At 32.8% G+C, this 15,815-nt stretch overlaps 3 protein-coding genes and 1 non-coding gene across 4 annotated transcripts in view; 3 read left to right on the forward strand and 1 right to left on the reverse strand.

The window, feature by feature from the left end:
- The first annotated feature begins 286 nt into the window (after window positions 1-286).
- On the forward strand, window positions 287-7,540 carry LOC115443492 (carbonic anhydrase 7). The gene is made up of 5 exons (XM_030168924.2): window positions 287-423; window positions 5,502-5,705; window positions 6,024-6,295; window positions 6,720-6,950; window positions 7,176-7,540. The coding sequence occupies exons 1-5, from the start codon at window positions 378-380 to the stop codon at window positions 7,380-7,382; spliced, it is 960 nt and encodes a 319-aa protein (XP_030024784.1). The 5' UTR covers window positions 287-377; the 3' UTR covers window positions 7,383-7,540.
- On the forward strand, window positions 4,821-4,893 carry Trnaf-gaa. Its single transcript has one exon. It is a non-coding gene; the product is annotated as a tRNA-Phe (tRNA).
- Window positions 7,541-7,929: 389 nt separating the features above from the next.
- LOC115443493 (V-type proton ATPase subunit F-like) lies at window positions 7,930-11,120 on the reverse strand. The gene is made up of 4 exons (XM_030168925.2): window positions 10,867-11,120; window positions 10,638-10,719; window positions 8,692-8,897; window positions 7,930-8,254 (listed from the first exon to the last, which is right to left on the reverse strand). The coding sequence occupies exons 1-4, from the start codon at window positions 10,918-10,920 to the stop codon at window positions 8,222-8,224; spliced, it is 375 nt and encodes a 124-aa protein (XP_030024785.2). The 5' UTR covers window positions 10,921-11,120; the 3' UTR covers window positions 7,930-8,221.
- A 217-nt stretch (window positions 11,121-11,337) lies between these two features.
- Window positions 11,338-15,815, forward strand: part of LOC115443490 (pre-mRNA-processing factor 17) — a 46,756-nt gene continuing 42,278 nt past the window's right edge. The window contains exons 1-7 of the mRNA XM_030168922.2: window positions 11,338-11,653; window positions 12,092-12,362; window positions 12,993-13,152; window positions 13,838-13,953; window positions 14,260-14,363; window positions 15,028-15,135; window positions 15,436-15,544. Of these exons, the coding sequence (XP_030024782.2) occupies window positions 11,483-11,653; window positions 12,092-12,362; window positions 12,993-13,152; window positions 13,838-13,953; window positions 14,260-14,363; window positions 15,028-15,135; window positions 15,436-15,544 (1,039 nt within the window). The 5' untranslated portion in view covers window positions 11,338-11,482. The remainder of the gene's footprint in view (window positions 11,654-12,091; window positions 12,363-12,992; window positions 13,153-13,837; window positions 13,954-14,259; window positions 14,364-15,027; window positions 15,136-15,435; window positions 15,545-15,815) is intronic.

Consider the following 15,815-nt stretch of genomic DNA (forward strand, 5'->3'; position numbering starts at 1 on the left):
CAATTCTTCATTAAAATAATTTACAAACGTAATGCGAATGCAGTGATTTAATTACTAATTTATCGACTGTAGCATATTCAAATTTTTCCGCATTAATTAGATTTAATTTTCCTGTGACGTTACACTTTGTCGTACATTAAGTAGGTACTACATAGCAAATACCAAAATTGGAGATGGGTACAATAAGCACCATACATGACGTCGGATCGGATAGCATCAGCAATGTAGGGTTAGTTCTCAAGTCGATGACGCCTTAGGCCATTGAAAACGCAGAGCTCAACATGTGGATGTGTAGTATATAAACCGCGACCACGGCGGCAGGAAGCATCTGAGTCTTCCAATAATCACATTACAAAGATTGCAATTGTAGTGAAAACATGGCTTCGTCCCTCATAGCTGTCATTGCCGTTTTGGCGATTAATGGTAAGTTAAATGAAAATTTTAAATAATTATTCTATATTTAAAATTTAATTTCAAATTATACATATAATAAATACACAGTTAGAATTTATACACCCTTAAAATATACAAAAGAAAAAGAATATAAGTATAGAAAAATATTATAAGACATAAATAATAAGATTTGATTTTTTTTCTAATTATAGGACATTGATATTTTTTTAATAAAAGGAAATTTTATTTTAATGTTATTACGCAATCATAAATGAAAATATATGAATATGCAAGTTAATTATTACATTATTTTAAGAATATGGATTCCAAAATGTAACTTGTTATTCTCTAAGTACTTATGTAAAAATAATTGAGTAAAAAAAAATTGTGTAATATTTTTACCCAATTGCATTATAACCGAAATTAAGTAAATTTTATCACAAATACAGACAATCGAAACACGTTAAAAACGCACATTCTCCATTCAACAAGCATCGGCTCGTACAAACATCCGACAGCACGCGTTAGTTGATTTTCAACATGTGCGAGATTGTTATCAGAATGTGCTCTCATAATTCTAAAATGCATTGATAGGATTATGATGTACTTACGATAAGATTTGTTTAGAGACCCTAGTAATACGCATGTCACCAAGATAGAGAAGAATAAAAAAATATGACAATTATAATATATTTTTCGATGGTATTCATTTTTAGAAACGACATGCTTACGAAACTCTACATTAAAATTGTCCTATAAAACATTAATTGGCGATATTTGAATAATTAACTAAAAAACATAAAAAAGATAATTTTTTTATTGATTTACGTAAATAATCTAATACTTAACCTAAATTATAAAATGTAATCAGTATGTATTTTTGCTACGATAGCATTTTTTATTGAAAACTTTTTTACAATGCAGTTTACGATCCATTTAAATTGAATTGCTACATTTTTTCAACATTAGTACGTGTATTTTATCCAATGAAGTGCATATGTACAATATATCTACTCAGATGAGGTGACATTAAAATTCGTCTTTTTTTGAACCGTTAAATATAATATAAACAGAGAAAATTGTTAACATATCCTGCATAATCCACGATTCATTTGACCTTAGAAGTTAAATAATCTGAGGCCGTTGATATTTATATTACTAATAATGCATTATTTATCATAGAGATGCAAGGAATTCCTTCGGTTGTCACGAACTTACTAGACAAATTGTTGATTATATCAAATATACGTTTGATCGTGCGTGATCATTTTTTTATTTAACAAGATTTGACAGATATAAAACTTGTTAGTAATAGTAAAGCAAAAAATAAATTGATTATATTGATATAATATTATAATAGCTTTTGCATTGTAGGGTTTAAGTCGAATATAACAAATGCATTCTCAATACATAATTTTAGGGTTGCTCCTTAGGTGTGTGAAATGCGAATATATGAACAAAATAACAATGTGACCATTTATATAAGTACTACATGATAGAAATAATTCGAAAAAAAACATGGCTTAATTATGGACCTATAAGTCGCAAACCTTAATAATATTATATATTAAGCTTTTTTCTATGTCTCCGTAATGGAATACCAACATACTTGCATATTAATTATTTGTTGAGCTTTTTAAAGACATAAGTGATTGAAATAATTAAATTGCAGTGGCGAAGGGTGAAATTCTTCAAAAGGTAACCCGTGACGAAAAACAAAGACAGACGAAAGGCCTTAGTTAACAAAATTAAAAAAAAAAATGGTAATTTTACAGATAAGACAAACTAAAATAAACCTAAAAGGGAAGCCGGTAGGAATCGGGTTGTATGGACGCTTCGCCACTGTTAAATTGCGAATATTCACTAGATATAATATTATGGCAATTATAATAATCTTCACTTATAAAAGAAAAGAATAGCCCTCCGTTTATAATCGAAAAACTAACCGATTTGTTCCGTATCTACTAACTTTAGTAATTTACAGCTAATAATATAAAACCACGCTTCTTCCGTCCTTTTATGGTTGACTTCATTATTAAACGACCTTTTCCTGTACCATTTATTAGTTTATGGTAACTCCTTCACTCTGTATGAAGATATTTTTACCTCGCACTGGATTTAACCTAATGCAGCATTACATAAAACCTAACGGGACTGATGCTTAGTAATATTCACAAATTTTCGTAAAAAGTTTATTGTATTTATTAGCAACTCGCGCGTCAAAATAAATTATGACGTCACTATCACAGGGCGTTTATGTCCTTAGCCATGAAACGATTTTGCCAAAGCCATTGACGGGTTGAATTTAGTACGGCAGATGTAAGTAGCGTGAAATAATACTGTATTACAAATAATATAAGATATAACAACAGGGATATTTTAAATTAAATTACATTGCATATTCGCGTGTAGGTAGCTACATAATATAAACAAAAGTCTTATCATAGCCTTCATGAATGCAATGCATAGGAAGAGATTAGAACAAAAGGCTGTGTTTCTGATTTTTTTCTGATTTTCACAGCAAAATATTTATCCCGAAACAGCATGACGCCTGCTTGACGTCAACCTTCTCTATTTCGAATCGTGTTACTTGTTAGTAAAATCTAGTTGAGTGTTATATTATCTGTGAGATTTGAATCTAGGGTCTGTCGGTTCAAAACTTGGTCCAAGATGTAATAGAAAAACTTATCTTCGTCATCGCGGGCACTAAATATCAAAGTCCCTATCATTGGTTTAATATTTCTGTTTATAGAGTAGGTAACCAATAAATAATAATCACCTATTCCACCTTGAAAAGTATACCATTAATAAGATTTTTGTCATATCGCTTCCCAAATTTTAAGATTAGTTTGTTTGCGGACTAGCGATATGTAAAAAAGTAGGACATTCAAAGTCTAACCGATGAAGAAAAACGTGTCGTGCAAACGAGTTTAGATGTTTTATTTTTCAAGCAAAGATTGAAACTAAAAAAGTACTTATAGCCAGTATTTAAAAAGTTTACTTTATTTTGGAAAAAAATAAGGTCAAAGGTCGTTTTAAAATTAATATAATAAACAGTTGAAAATATTATCTGGTTTTAAAGTATAAAAAAACTGACAGCGAAAAGAATTAACTTGATTACAATTTTGGCGCGCGAATTGAATTCAAAGCCAACATGGTGGATCTCAAGATTTATTGTGAATGTTTAAAAACGAAACACGTATGGCCTCGTGGTGATTTACATTAAATTCCACAAAATGTATAAAAATGTGTTACAAGTTATTGTTTAATAATTTATGTATTTTCATTTTTTCATATTTAATTTGTTAACGAATAAATAGGTAAACGGGAAGGCATAAAATCAAAACTAAAAATTTGCATCCTTAAGACCATAAAACAGGCTTTAGAGTTACACAAAAAATTGCAGAAATTGTTCTCCGCAATTCTTTTTGACAATGTAAACAGTTGTGACTGGTTGACTTTAGCTAATTTCGATGCTATTTGAATTTGTGGCGAGTCGCATGTGTATAGAATCATTAAATTATTACTGCTAGTGCAAACGCATCTGGCAGTTCTTGCGCAAAATATTGCCGCGGGAACTTGCTAACCTAAAATTAGCTTTAAGAACACCCAACCTACCGACAGAGATATAATATTTTGACGTTAAATTTCTTATTACCTAATAGGTGAATTTACCTACACTGGTTAGAATATTTCTGTAACCGGGACACCGGTTTTTCTTGGTAGCTAAAACAAAAAGAAGAGCAAAAAAAGATTAAAGACGTAGATGGACAAATGCATAAGACATAAAATCTATGAATGTACTTAACTGTTCAATTCTATAAAAATAACAAATTTTTTTATGTTATGAAATGCATTATGAATGCAAACACTTCACATAACTAAACCAATGACATACGCACATTTTATTATTTTTTTAATCGATTGTGTTCGCGATGTTTTGATAACAACATATACGGTTATATAAATATTTCCTAAGTGTTCGTGCTGTGATAAAGCCAAACAATGACAAAGAACATAAACAACTGTTGTTTGTATCGTAAATTAAAATAAAGTTATCTGGTTGGTATTCGTTCTTAATTCACTTAAATTTATACTCAGAAGTCAGAAAGAACCACCAAATCATTTTACAATATGCAATATAATTAGTACTTACGCATAATTAAACCATCTTGTAGTTGTATTTTTCCCACTCCAGTATAGTGTCGGAATTTGTCGCAATGTATATCATAAAATGTGTTGCAAATAAGAATTTGATTTTCATCGTCAGCTGTTGCTTGACTAATTTGTTGGTGCAAGAACGCACTGATATAATTTTTTTTCTGACCTAAGATTTGAACCTAATACTATCAAACTATAAGCGAGTTGCAATGCGTTGTTATATAAATCTATTAAACGGATCTGTTATTTCTACTATAACAGCATCAGCCGAAATAGCTCAGTTGGGAGAGCGTTAGACTGAAGATCTAAAGGTCCCCGGTTCAATCCCGGGTTTCGGCAGAATACTTCTTTTTCGTTTTTATTTTCATAGATTTTATATTTCTGATAAACATCTCAACCTGTCACGGTCAAATTGCCTAGGGCCTAAAATAACCTCAGTTTGCATTATATCTCTCTCTCATTATCTCTCTCTATCTGCCGAATATATTCTAATATAACGATTAACTAAATTGTTAATTAATAAATATTGTAAGTAGTATAGGTAATGTAATAATTCTTAATAAACTAGCTACTGTTACAATGTACTCTAGATGCTAATTGTTTTTTTAGTAATGTATTATAATATGATCTCATTTTATGTTACCTTACAAACAAAGTCTATTGTGATAAAAAGCACTTCTGAATGATCTCACGGGACCCCACGATACAGGCTTGCCTAGTGTGGGGACCGTTGTCAATACATTGTTTCAATTCGTACTTTACTGTAAAATTTCATACTTTGTATATTTATTCCGTGTAAGATCTTTTGTGTTAAATAAAAATATTTTTCATTTTTTTTTTTTTTTTTTCATTTACGAACGCGTGCATTTGAGATTATATGTAATAGCAATATCTTCGATGTGTTAAAAGGGTCTTAAAATACGATTATGGAATAATTTTATTTCCAGTATCCCTGGTCCTCGGATGGGGTTACCGCGCATCCGACCAGAGACGCTGGGCTGTCCTGCACCCGGCGTGCGGCGGCCGTCAGCAGTCCCCCATTGCCATCGCAGCGCGGCAGGCAATCCCCATATCTATTCCGGCCATGGAGCTCATCGGATACCAAAACCCTCTGCCTGGACCTTTGACTATAACTAACAATGGACATTCAGGTACATTCTGATAATTTATTTACGCTTCGCTTGATACTGGACTTGTGAATATAATTCACAATAACAAATATTGTCTCAAGCTGCCATTGGAGCTTATTGGTCGATTTACAAGTTTGCTATTAAATTACGTAAGTAATATATACTACTTTATACTTTATAGTAGAAATTGTCAAAATCTAATTTGTTTTATAGGCGATTATTTCTTTAATTACATGCAATTATTTTTTTAAATTTTCTATGAATCTATTCCCTGCTACATTAATTTTGTTCACTTTATATTTAGACCGAATTTTCCTTATAATCAATTATATTTTTCAGTGGCCTTAACCATACCCAAATACAGCTCAGAAGAAGAAAAGAAAGGCTTCCGCCTGCCTTACATATTCGGTGGTCCTCTGGATAATGAGTATGAGATCGAAGGTCTTCACTTCCACTGGGGAGACAAGAACAACCGCGGCTCGGAGCATACTCTCAACGACATGCGCCTGCCTTTAGAGATGCACATTATCCACAGGAATAAGAAATATAGGAACTTGGCTGAAGCTCTGCAGCATCCTGATGGTCTTTGCGTTCTTGCTTTCTTTTACCAGGTACGTACTGCCTTTAATAGTACTTATGCAGTTGATTTTTTTTGCATTATGCTCGTTTCAAGTGAACGAGTGATAGGTTGGCTTATAAATATACTCATTTTGTAATTAAAAAAATCTAGATAAAAGTATTGTTGCTATTATTTACGTGCAGGCGTTGCGCTCACTGACGATTAGCGACCTATTTATTCATTTCAGTTACATAAAATCATTTTTATTGAAAACTGATAAATTCTACACATACTTTACCTTATTTGGGCACCTTAAGACTGTCCATCATACTGCACAAATACCAATAATTTTATGAGTTCCGCATAAATAGCTATTTGGTTTTGCCAGGCGCTACTTACTTTGACAACAATAATTTTAATAATACGATTAATATTTAAAGGAGACATCAGCTAATACTTAAGAATATAATTTCCAGGTCGTAGAATTCGACGCCAAGCTCCTTACCCCAATCGTGAAGAACCTGTCGGCAATCGAGAACTACAACACGAGCATGCAGCTGCCCCATACTTTCTCCCTCTCATCCATCCTCTCGGGGCTGGACACTGAGCGTTTCTACACGTACAAGGGCTCTCTCACTACCCCGCCTTGCGCTGAAGCCGTCACATGGGTCGTATTCTCGGACTACCTGCCGATTTCCGTGTTCCAGGTATGTAAAGAAAAGTTAGTTTAAGTTGAGGTAGTAATTACTTAGTAATCGAGAAACTACAACAAAAAGAAATAGGAACGTAGTAGTAGATCTTGTATTGTTGTATTCCGATTTATAAAAAGATTTAAGTCGACAATATTTATTTAATATTATTTTTATATCTTCATTTTATAAAATCATTTAAAACTTTTAGAATTAATTGCTAATGTTATTACCATTTCGCAGATGGACAACTTCCGTGGTCTCCTCTCCAACCTGAACCTCCCTCTGGTGGACAACTTCAGGCAACTGCAACCACTCTTCGGGCGCAGGATCTTCGTCCGCATTACTTCCAAGAATCCCAAGTTCAAGAAGACCAAGCTCCACTACTCCAAATGGGACTGGGTTGGCCACAAGAAAGCCGAAAATGACGTCGCTGAATTCGACGAATAAATAGTTCCAAATATTATAAATCTACCGCTACGGGTATATTCTACAAATGATACCAAATATTGTCTCTCATATATGGTTGTGTGCACTGTGTTATATTTGTATATATGTGTGATATCATGTAAGTTTGTTAATCTTTAAATAATAAATAATTAAATAAATTTAGTAGTTTTATTGCATATATTACACAGGTACAAAATTGTATACGTATGGTGCGGAATACATTGGAATAATTAAGTTAATTTATGTGCAGTAGTTATCAGCGCCGAACATCGACTGAAAGTAAAAAACGTAGTTATTAAAGCACATAATATTATGAATAAAATATATTTATATGTGAATTTCATACCTTCTATGTATATGATCAATAGATATAAATATATAAGGCACAGCACACTTGTGGGCAGACAACAGTATCGCACAACAGATAACCATTATTTCAAAACCACAAACTGAAACCAATTAGATGCACATCAACTCATTTAATCCTTACCTTCTTGTTACAAACTGGAAAGAAGAACACGCTTCACAATAATAAAAAAAAAGAAAATAAAACAACACTCTGGTATTTTATTATCTATTATATAAGTTCAACAAATTCTATACAAGATTAATACTTTGTATTTATTACATTTGAATAATTTATTAAAATAACTGGATATAGCTGTAACATCGATATAATCTTCCCGTTGTTGTGTGGAATGTATTAGATTAGAAAATGCTCAATAATTGCACACGGAAAACATTATGAATATACATTAGTGGTTAGTTGTGTTGTAAAATTGGCATATTTACACGTGCCAATCTGCAAACAGACATCCATAACATGCAATAAATTATCTTTAGCGTACCAAATCTTCTGGGTTGAACATGCCCTGAAAATAAAGAAAATTTATGGTTAAAAATCTATGGTACTGTAATATGATGAAGGTATTTGTACATTGTTGTACCTAATAGCTACTTATACAAGTAAGAAATTATATTTTATCCTCAAGAGTGACCATTACACATAGGTATTGCAATTGTCTTCTTTTCATTATTACAAATAGATATTCCAATCGTTTTCAAAAAATGACGCTTATCTAATATTTTTTTTATGATATTCAAAAGTAACAAATTCTATGGAAAGTTATACCATAAATACATGCAAATATTTTGAAAACACAGGCTAATAGCACATAATAATAACTATTTTCATAAGAGACAACTTATAAACGAGACTGTTAATATCCCTCAAGATATAAAAAACTGCACTCGAGTTTTTAATCTAACCATGTCATTTTAACACCTTTTTAGTTAGTAAAACCCTTACCTTAGCACGACGTAGGATAGAGTCCTTGCTGGCGTCATACGGGTGGTCCTTGGAGGGGATCTCGAGCACGGACGGGACGGGCGCGGTGTGAGCGTCGATCACGTGACGCACCAGCTCAGCGACGTTCTGGTTGATCAGGATTATGTCGATGTCATCTCGCTTGACGAAACGCTTGAAGCACTCTTCAATCTCGCTGACTGGTGTGTCTATAATAAATAGATATTCATCAGTCTGGTGTGTATCTAGTGGCAGTGCATGAGGGCTGTACTGTAACTGATTCCTGTATGTGACAGTATTTTTGTTTGGGTTTGCTTCACTAATTACTTTAGGGCCCTGGAGTGAGGTTGGTGTGAGGAAGGCAGTTAAAAATTTTGTGAAATTGTTAGTGCTGTATTCTTAAAAGTGTCTAACTTATATGGTGTGGAGGGGGAGCAAGTATAATAAGAAGAGTGATTAAATACCAAAACATTATACACAATTTAAATGTTAAAGGTAAAGGTTTCAAAACAAGGTTACTCTTTATCAATAAATGGTAACAAATGTTGTATGCCAAAACAATACAATAGGTTAAACTCTTCCTTATGTGGAAAGAAAAATAAGCTAAGACAAAAAACCTTTATGAGATATATCTTTGATAAGATTAAAATGTCTTACATCATAATATAACTTTTCTTAGGTCAAACAAAACAAACATGCATTCAAACATATATTCTATATTAAATCATAATTACGGATAAGAAAATATAACCAATATTAATTATGTAATGTAGCTTTTGAATCTTATAAAATATAAACTGGTTTATCACTTTTTTTCTCCCTATGACTGTCAAAATAAGCAACCCTAGAAAGAAAGTAACACTATAAAATGTGTAACACTGATAATATTTATCATATTATGTTTCAATTGAATTTAAAATACAAGTAAGGTAGATCATAATAGTTTTAGCTGCTGTTCACTATAAAAAGTTAATTGTGAAAGTGTTCAGTAAGAATCTACACTGTGTTTGACAGTCATTGGCTTAGCTAACAGTAATATTGGTGCATTAAAATAATTAATTTGTTGTATTTTTATTAAGGTGCATTCATGTAAGATCGGATATGAGGTATGATCCTATAACGAAAATAAACCATGAATCTATGGTAATTTTTTAGTTTAAACTATATAGGCGGGTACGGTGTTTCTATTTGCCTCATTATACCACAGTTGATACTACGACCAAGAGCATGTGTCCTGTGTGCAGAAAAAAAGGAGGATTTCGCTCTTCTTAACATTATCGAGACTTCTATTTCATTTTGTGGACCTTATCATACTAGCTTTAGAAGCTTTATTAGAACAAAGCCTTTTTTCTAAGGCTTTTTAATTTCTATACAGATATTATCACCTATTTTTAAACTTACACAGAGAGAATTGGAAGATGATTAAATTATCACATAGTGTAGCATTAATAATAACCAGTTTCATGTATGAAATGTTGATCTGCTTAAATATTTTATGAGAAAAAAACGTATATTTTTGAGACTCCTCCGAACACATAGAAAAACCATTCGAAATTAGCCAAACGCACCTTACTTACGATTTTTAAATTTGAGATTAAAAATGTTTCAAATACTAGATAAACTAAAATAATTATTTTCAAATCTTAGGGTGTTACATAGGAAAACAATGTTAACACAAGTAGATATACGCCATAAAGAATAAACAACACATGGTTCAGATTTTAAGAACTCTCTACCATAAATAGAACGCTGAGATTAATCCATAAACATAACTTTTTATTGATTTAAAATAAACAGTATAGAGGAATTGATTGACGCAACATCTATTTTTGACTAAACAGACGGCCACCTGGTTTCAATTATAGATTAATGATTTAAACATGATAGATATGTCTGGCCACTTCGTAAGTAGAATTTGTGACAAAAATTTTGTTCGGGTAATAACTCACTCTTGTCGACGACCATGAAGTTAGGGTGTCTGTTTTTGTTGATTTCTCCGATGCCACCCAGCAGGAACCCGACGCAGGTGTCCTGTAATAAATACAGATTCTATTCAGGAAGATGTCTAAACAAATAATGATCAAATGCAAGCAAAAATACAGGCATTCATGTGGAATCATTATATGAGATAATAAAATAGAAAAATACCACAGTAGGGTAGTTATAAAGTTTATTTACCTCATCGCCGATGACGCTGATCAATTTTCCCTTTACAGCTGCGTGGAGAGCCATGTTTTTCTATGTCTTTTTTAATGTTTTTTTTATATTTGGGAATTGATCTGTCACAAGGGCTCGTCACCTGACTACGAATTTGTGTCTTGAGGTTGGTATGTGCACAAAATGTCAAAATATGTGGCACAGACTAAATCAATATCGCGATTATGTTGGTACTTTACTGATTAGACAAATCTTAAACATTTCTGAACGAAATGAATATTGCAATTTTTTTTAAATTCATACTTAGAGGACAGGCTATAGTCTTAAGACCATACTGCCTAGTCTTACGTATAATGGATACTGTCAAATGAAAATGTATTCCAGATTCAAAAGAGCTGGTGTAGTAGCATTATTATCGTATTTAATATATCAGTTATTGCTTGTAATCTGAATTTGATGTCTTATACCTACTTTAGAATTTGTTCACATTGTTGATTGTGAGCTGTCAAGAAGTGGCAAAAGTCAAAACGAGAGCTTGTGTTCATCATCACGCTTCAAAATAATAAAAGAAGTGAAGATTTTACAAGTTACCTGATAATTTTAGTCTTTTTTAATGAATATTTAATAAGAGTACGCAATGTTGAACATACAAAATTATGGAAGTAGTTCAGAGGAAGAGGACAGTGACAAAGAAACTGCAAAACAGAACAGTAACGAGAATTTGTTGACGCATTTAAAACCTGTTGATCCCAATTTATCAGTGGCGAAGACGATGCAAATATGCGCCGCACCGGTGGTTATGCCTACGGTGAGTTACTAATTGTAGTTGTAACTAATGTAGGTTGTAAGTAGTGGCTCTATTTTGACCCTGAATCTTTCCATGTTTTTAATAAGGTGGAGGTTTCAAGTGTTCAAATTCAAGTTAAATAACTAACAACTGCTGATTCAAAATGTAATGTACGAGGTAACTTGCAGTGTGATTAAACACTCTTGTGTTTGTCAACAGGAGAGTTCATTGAGTTTGCATCCATCACTATATAACTATTTCTTATGTTTACATGAATGTTAGACATTGATTTTGCAACCTCCATGACCATAACCAAGAAGGCTGCAAAGTGTTCAAATTGTCGGGAGAAAGTTATAAAATATAAAAAACTGTGATAAAATCCAACAAATAGTATATATTAGAAAATGCATTAAAATATTATGTGAACAATTACAATTGACATGTGATAACCATTTTCAGAACAATGATGACACTAGAGTGTTAATACCAGCAAACCAAGAACTAATGCACAATCCAAAGTATGAAGAACTATTTGCACCAACGTTTGGTCCAGAGAATCCTTTCCAAACCCAACAGATGAAAGCAAACAGAAATATGCTCTCAGGCTATGTGGAGAAGGCTCATATTAGTGATTTTCAGTTCGAGAACCAAAGGCGGACATTCACAAGTTATGGGTATGCTATGGATCCGTCTACGAATGGAGAAAGTGCTGAAGGGGATAGTTTAGTTGGTAAGTATTATTTGAGATTTTGTTTTACTGTTTTACTAAAATAGGATTTCCCAAATTATCTTATACCACCCTGCTGCTTAAAATAAAAATTTGCACACCCTCCTTTCTATATAAATCAAAGAATGACAAAGCCAAGTGGCTCACCTAGTTTACTAATATTATATAAAAAAAAAAATTATACTTGTTATACCTTTATTACTTAAACCCATTTCTCAAGTGTTCAGACGGACATATTACTTTACCTTTCAACCAAAAATAGTACTGTTCTCAAAGTATAAAAATGGATTGACAATATCTACATCAACACCCTCCTTTACATGTTGTCATGTCTCTACCATCCCTTAGAGGGTGAGTGCAATGGTTATGTTAGTTTCGCTGGTTTTACGATCAAATGCTGACACTCAACATATAACATCATCTGGGTGAGTATTGGTCTGAGTACCTAACCCCTGTATACCATCCTGGGTAGATTATGTTGACATCGCCATAGAATTTGTTATCCAATCCATTGAAATCTCAGAACTTTCAGACCAAAATTTATATACCTTAGTCCCAACCATTACACCAAGGAGACACAGTTGAATATACAGATTTTTTAACATACCTTGTTTTATATTATCTTTTTTACAGTATCAGCCACAGTAGTGCCAGCTGAAAGTTCAGAGGGCAAGTCTGTATTCGAAACAATAAAGAAAAGGCCATTAGATAAAAAGAAGCGGCACAAAAATGATAATCCAGAAGACATCACAGGATTTTTGGGTCCTTGGGGAGGATATGTAGGAGAACAAAGGTATGTGGGGTTTATATAATTTAATTATGCATTACACATAAGATATGTTTGTATGAAAAGAAAAAAGGCTATTTTGTTTGGTATGTTCTTGGTATCAAATAAAAGATTAATATTGGGATAATTTATTGATTACAATCAATGTGCAAAGTAAATAGAAACATTTCTATGTGGAGTACATAATCAATTTATAGCCTTTATAATAAAACAAGCGACTAATAGTGCAAAATATATTTATTTGTAGTGTTAGCTAATAGGTATGTGTATAGTGTAGTTGGTTGGTATAGGGTGGTCTTGGCCCTTTTTCATTATTTATCTTATTCCATCCAATTTTTGTTTGTAAGAGATTGTGATAAGACTGGCAATACCTTTTTTCTACCTTAACTGTTTTTAATCTTAAGCACAGTGTTTTTATTTTTGGTGTATAATAAAGCTATGAAATAAATAATAATAAATGAATAAAATATGGAAGAGCCAAATCCGATATTTTACTGTCTGGGTGCTCTGAGACTGAAAACATCTAATAAATGTTGTTATTGTGAGATCTGATCTTTGTGTTCAATTGGTAGATGTCTTAATGCAAGCAGATAAATCTATTACAGAATTTGTTTTTATGAAATATGTCTCTCCCTACTGTGTTATAAATAACTTGCAGATTAGCAGGATCTAATATTATTTTTTGTTCTAGAATTATGAAACCAGAAGGCGATGAAGCCAAGGAATTGGAGGAGATAGTGGCCAAGAGACAGAAGAAGGGCAAGGTGGATGATGACAAACCTTTGGAGGAGAAATCTATATTCCACTGTGAGTTTATTTATCTATATAATTATTTTGAGTTATTAAAGTACTGTGGAAGAAGCATGGTGATTAAATTTACACCTGGGAATTTTACATAATTATAACGGTATGAAGTCTCTTAAGCTGCTAAACAAGCATGATGAATGGTGGCCTAAAACCTTTCAATAGGATAGAATTCTGTCCAGAAATGAGATAGTACCTGAAAAATAGACTTACTTTTTAGAAATTAACTTAGTTTTATGAATTGGTTTGGCATTGTTAAGGCATGATCATTAACTTTGGCAAATAATAAAAAAAATATTTGTGTTTCAGTGGACAAAGCGACGGACTACCAAGGTCGGTCGTGGCTGATGGCTCCTCGCTCGGAGACGCAGCTGCGCAGCGACACGCCGCCTGACAAGTGCTTCCTGCCTAAGGTATTATTCAAATATTCTTTGTATTATTGTATGAGACTTTCCCGCCCTCACATCCACCACTACAACTCCTGTAAACGAGGATCAGCAGTAGCATGCATTTTATGACACCAAGCAGTGAAGCTCGTTGAGTCTCAGGGAACGCTAATTTGTCTTTATGTCGTAACGAATTAATCAAATTGAAAGATTAGGAGAAGTTGGAAATATTAATTATCCACTTCCCTTCACAGCAATGTCATATTTTTTATGTGATAGAATTATATATATCATTTGAGATTTCTACTGCAAAAGGAACCGGCTTTGTAAGATCTCTGTCCAAATTAATCCAGTGTTTGAATTTCCATGCACAGTGTTTCATTCTTTCAAATATTATTGTAGTCTGACAATTGTTAAACCTCCTTGTGTTAAAGTTATTGTAGCCAAAAAATGTTTTTTGGTCCATCTATTACAAAGTCATCCCTGTTGCAGTGGAAACTTTTTATTAGCGTTAGGGTACACATGTAAAACTATAAGCATTTTTAATTAGTGTCTATTTTGTTCGAAACCTACACATTCACACATCTATGGTTCCAGTAACTTATTGTAAAGTATTATTTTCAAGAAGATATGTATGTGGTTTGATTAAGTACCGTATTATGTAATTGACCGTGTATACTGTGGTGCGCAGGCGCACATCTTCACGTGGCGCGGTCACACGAAGGGCGTGGCGGCGGCGCGCTGGTTCCCGCGCACCGCACACCTCATGCTGTCCGCCGGCATGGACTGCAGGGTCAAGGTACGTAACACCAAGCTATTACAGATTTATTTTTGTGACCGCTTACTTTGTGACTGTTAAGTCTAGTTCAGACTTTTGCAGTATTTTAATCGCATAGCGAGTAATTTAAAAGTGCCTGAAAACCGGAAATTTTATTTAAATTGATTCGACGTAAAGCTATCTATGGTAAAGCATTTCATTTTGGTACTTGTATTAAAAATAATTGCTCGCTGAAATGTAAAGCAACTCTGAATTATTGGAAAAATTACAGGTATCTTATATATTTTATGGTAAACTATAATAAATTAATTACTTCTGTAGATATGGGAGGTGTACGGAGATCGTCGCTGTACGAGAACATACTTTGGCCATCGGCAGGCGGTCAGGGATGTTAACTTTAACAATTGCGGGGAACAGTTTGTATCTGCAGGTAATAAAATTTTATTATTATTTTATTCCCGTGATAAAACGCGTATCTATAGGCCTCATGCCTTCCCCAATTTTTTCATTATAATTGATATAATTTTTTGCAATACGTATCTTTAATCGATATTTAATATACACTTTAAACGATAGCGATTCTTATCAATTGTAACTTGATTTATTTTGCATGTCCTTTACAATTACTATTTAGACGACTGTGAAAAAATTATATAGACACGTAATGATAAATTTTACATCGAATATAGAGATACGTAATA

Source organism: Manduca sexta, chromosome 20 (assembly GCF_014839805.1).
Source record: "Manduca sexta isolate Smith_Timp_Sample1 chromosome 20, JHU_Msex_v1.0, whole genome shotgun sequence".
NCBI classification, from domain to species: domain Eukaryota; kingdom Metazoa; phylum Arthropoda; class Insecta; order Lepidoptera; family Sphingidae; genus Manduca; species Manduca sexta.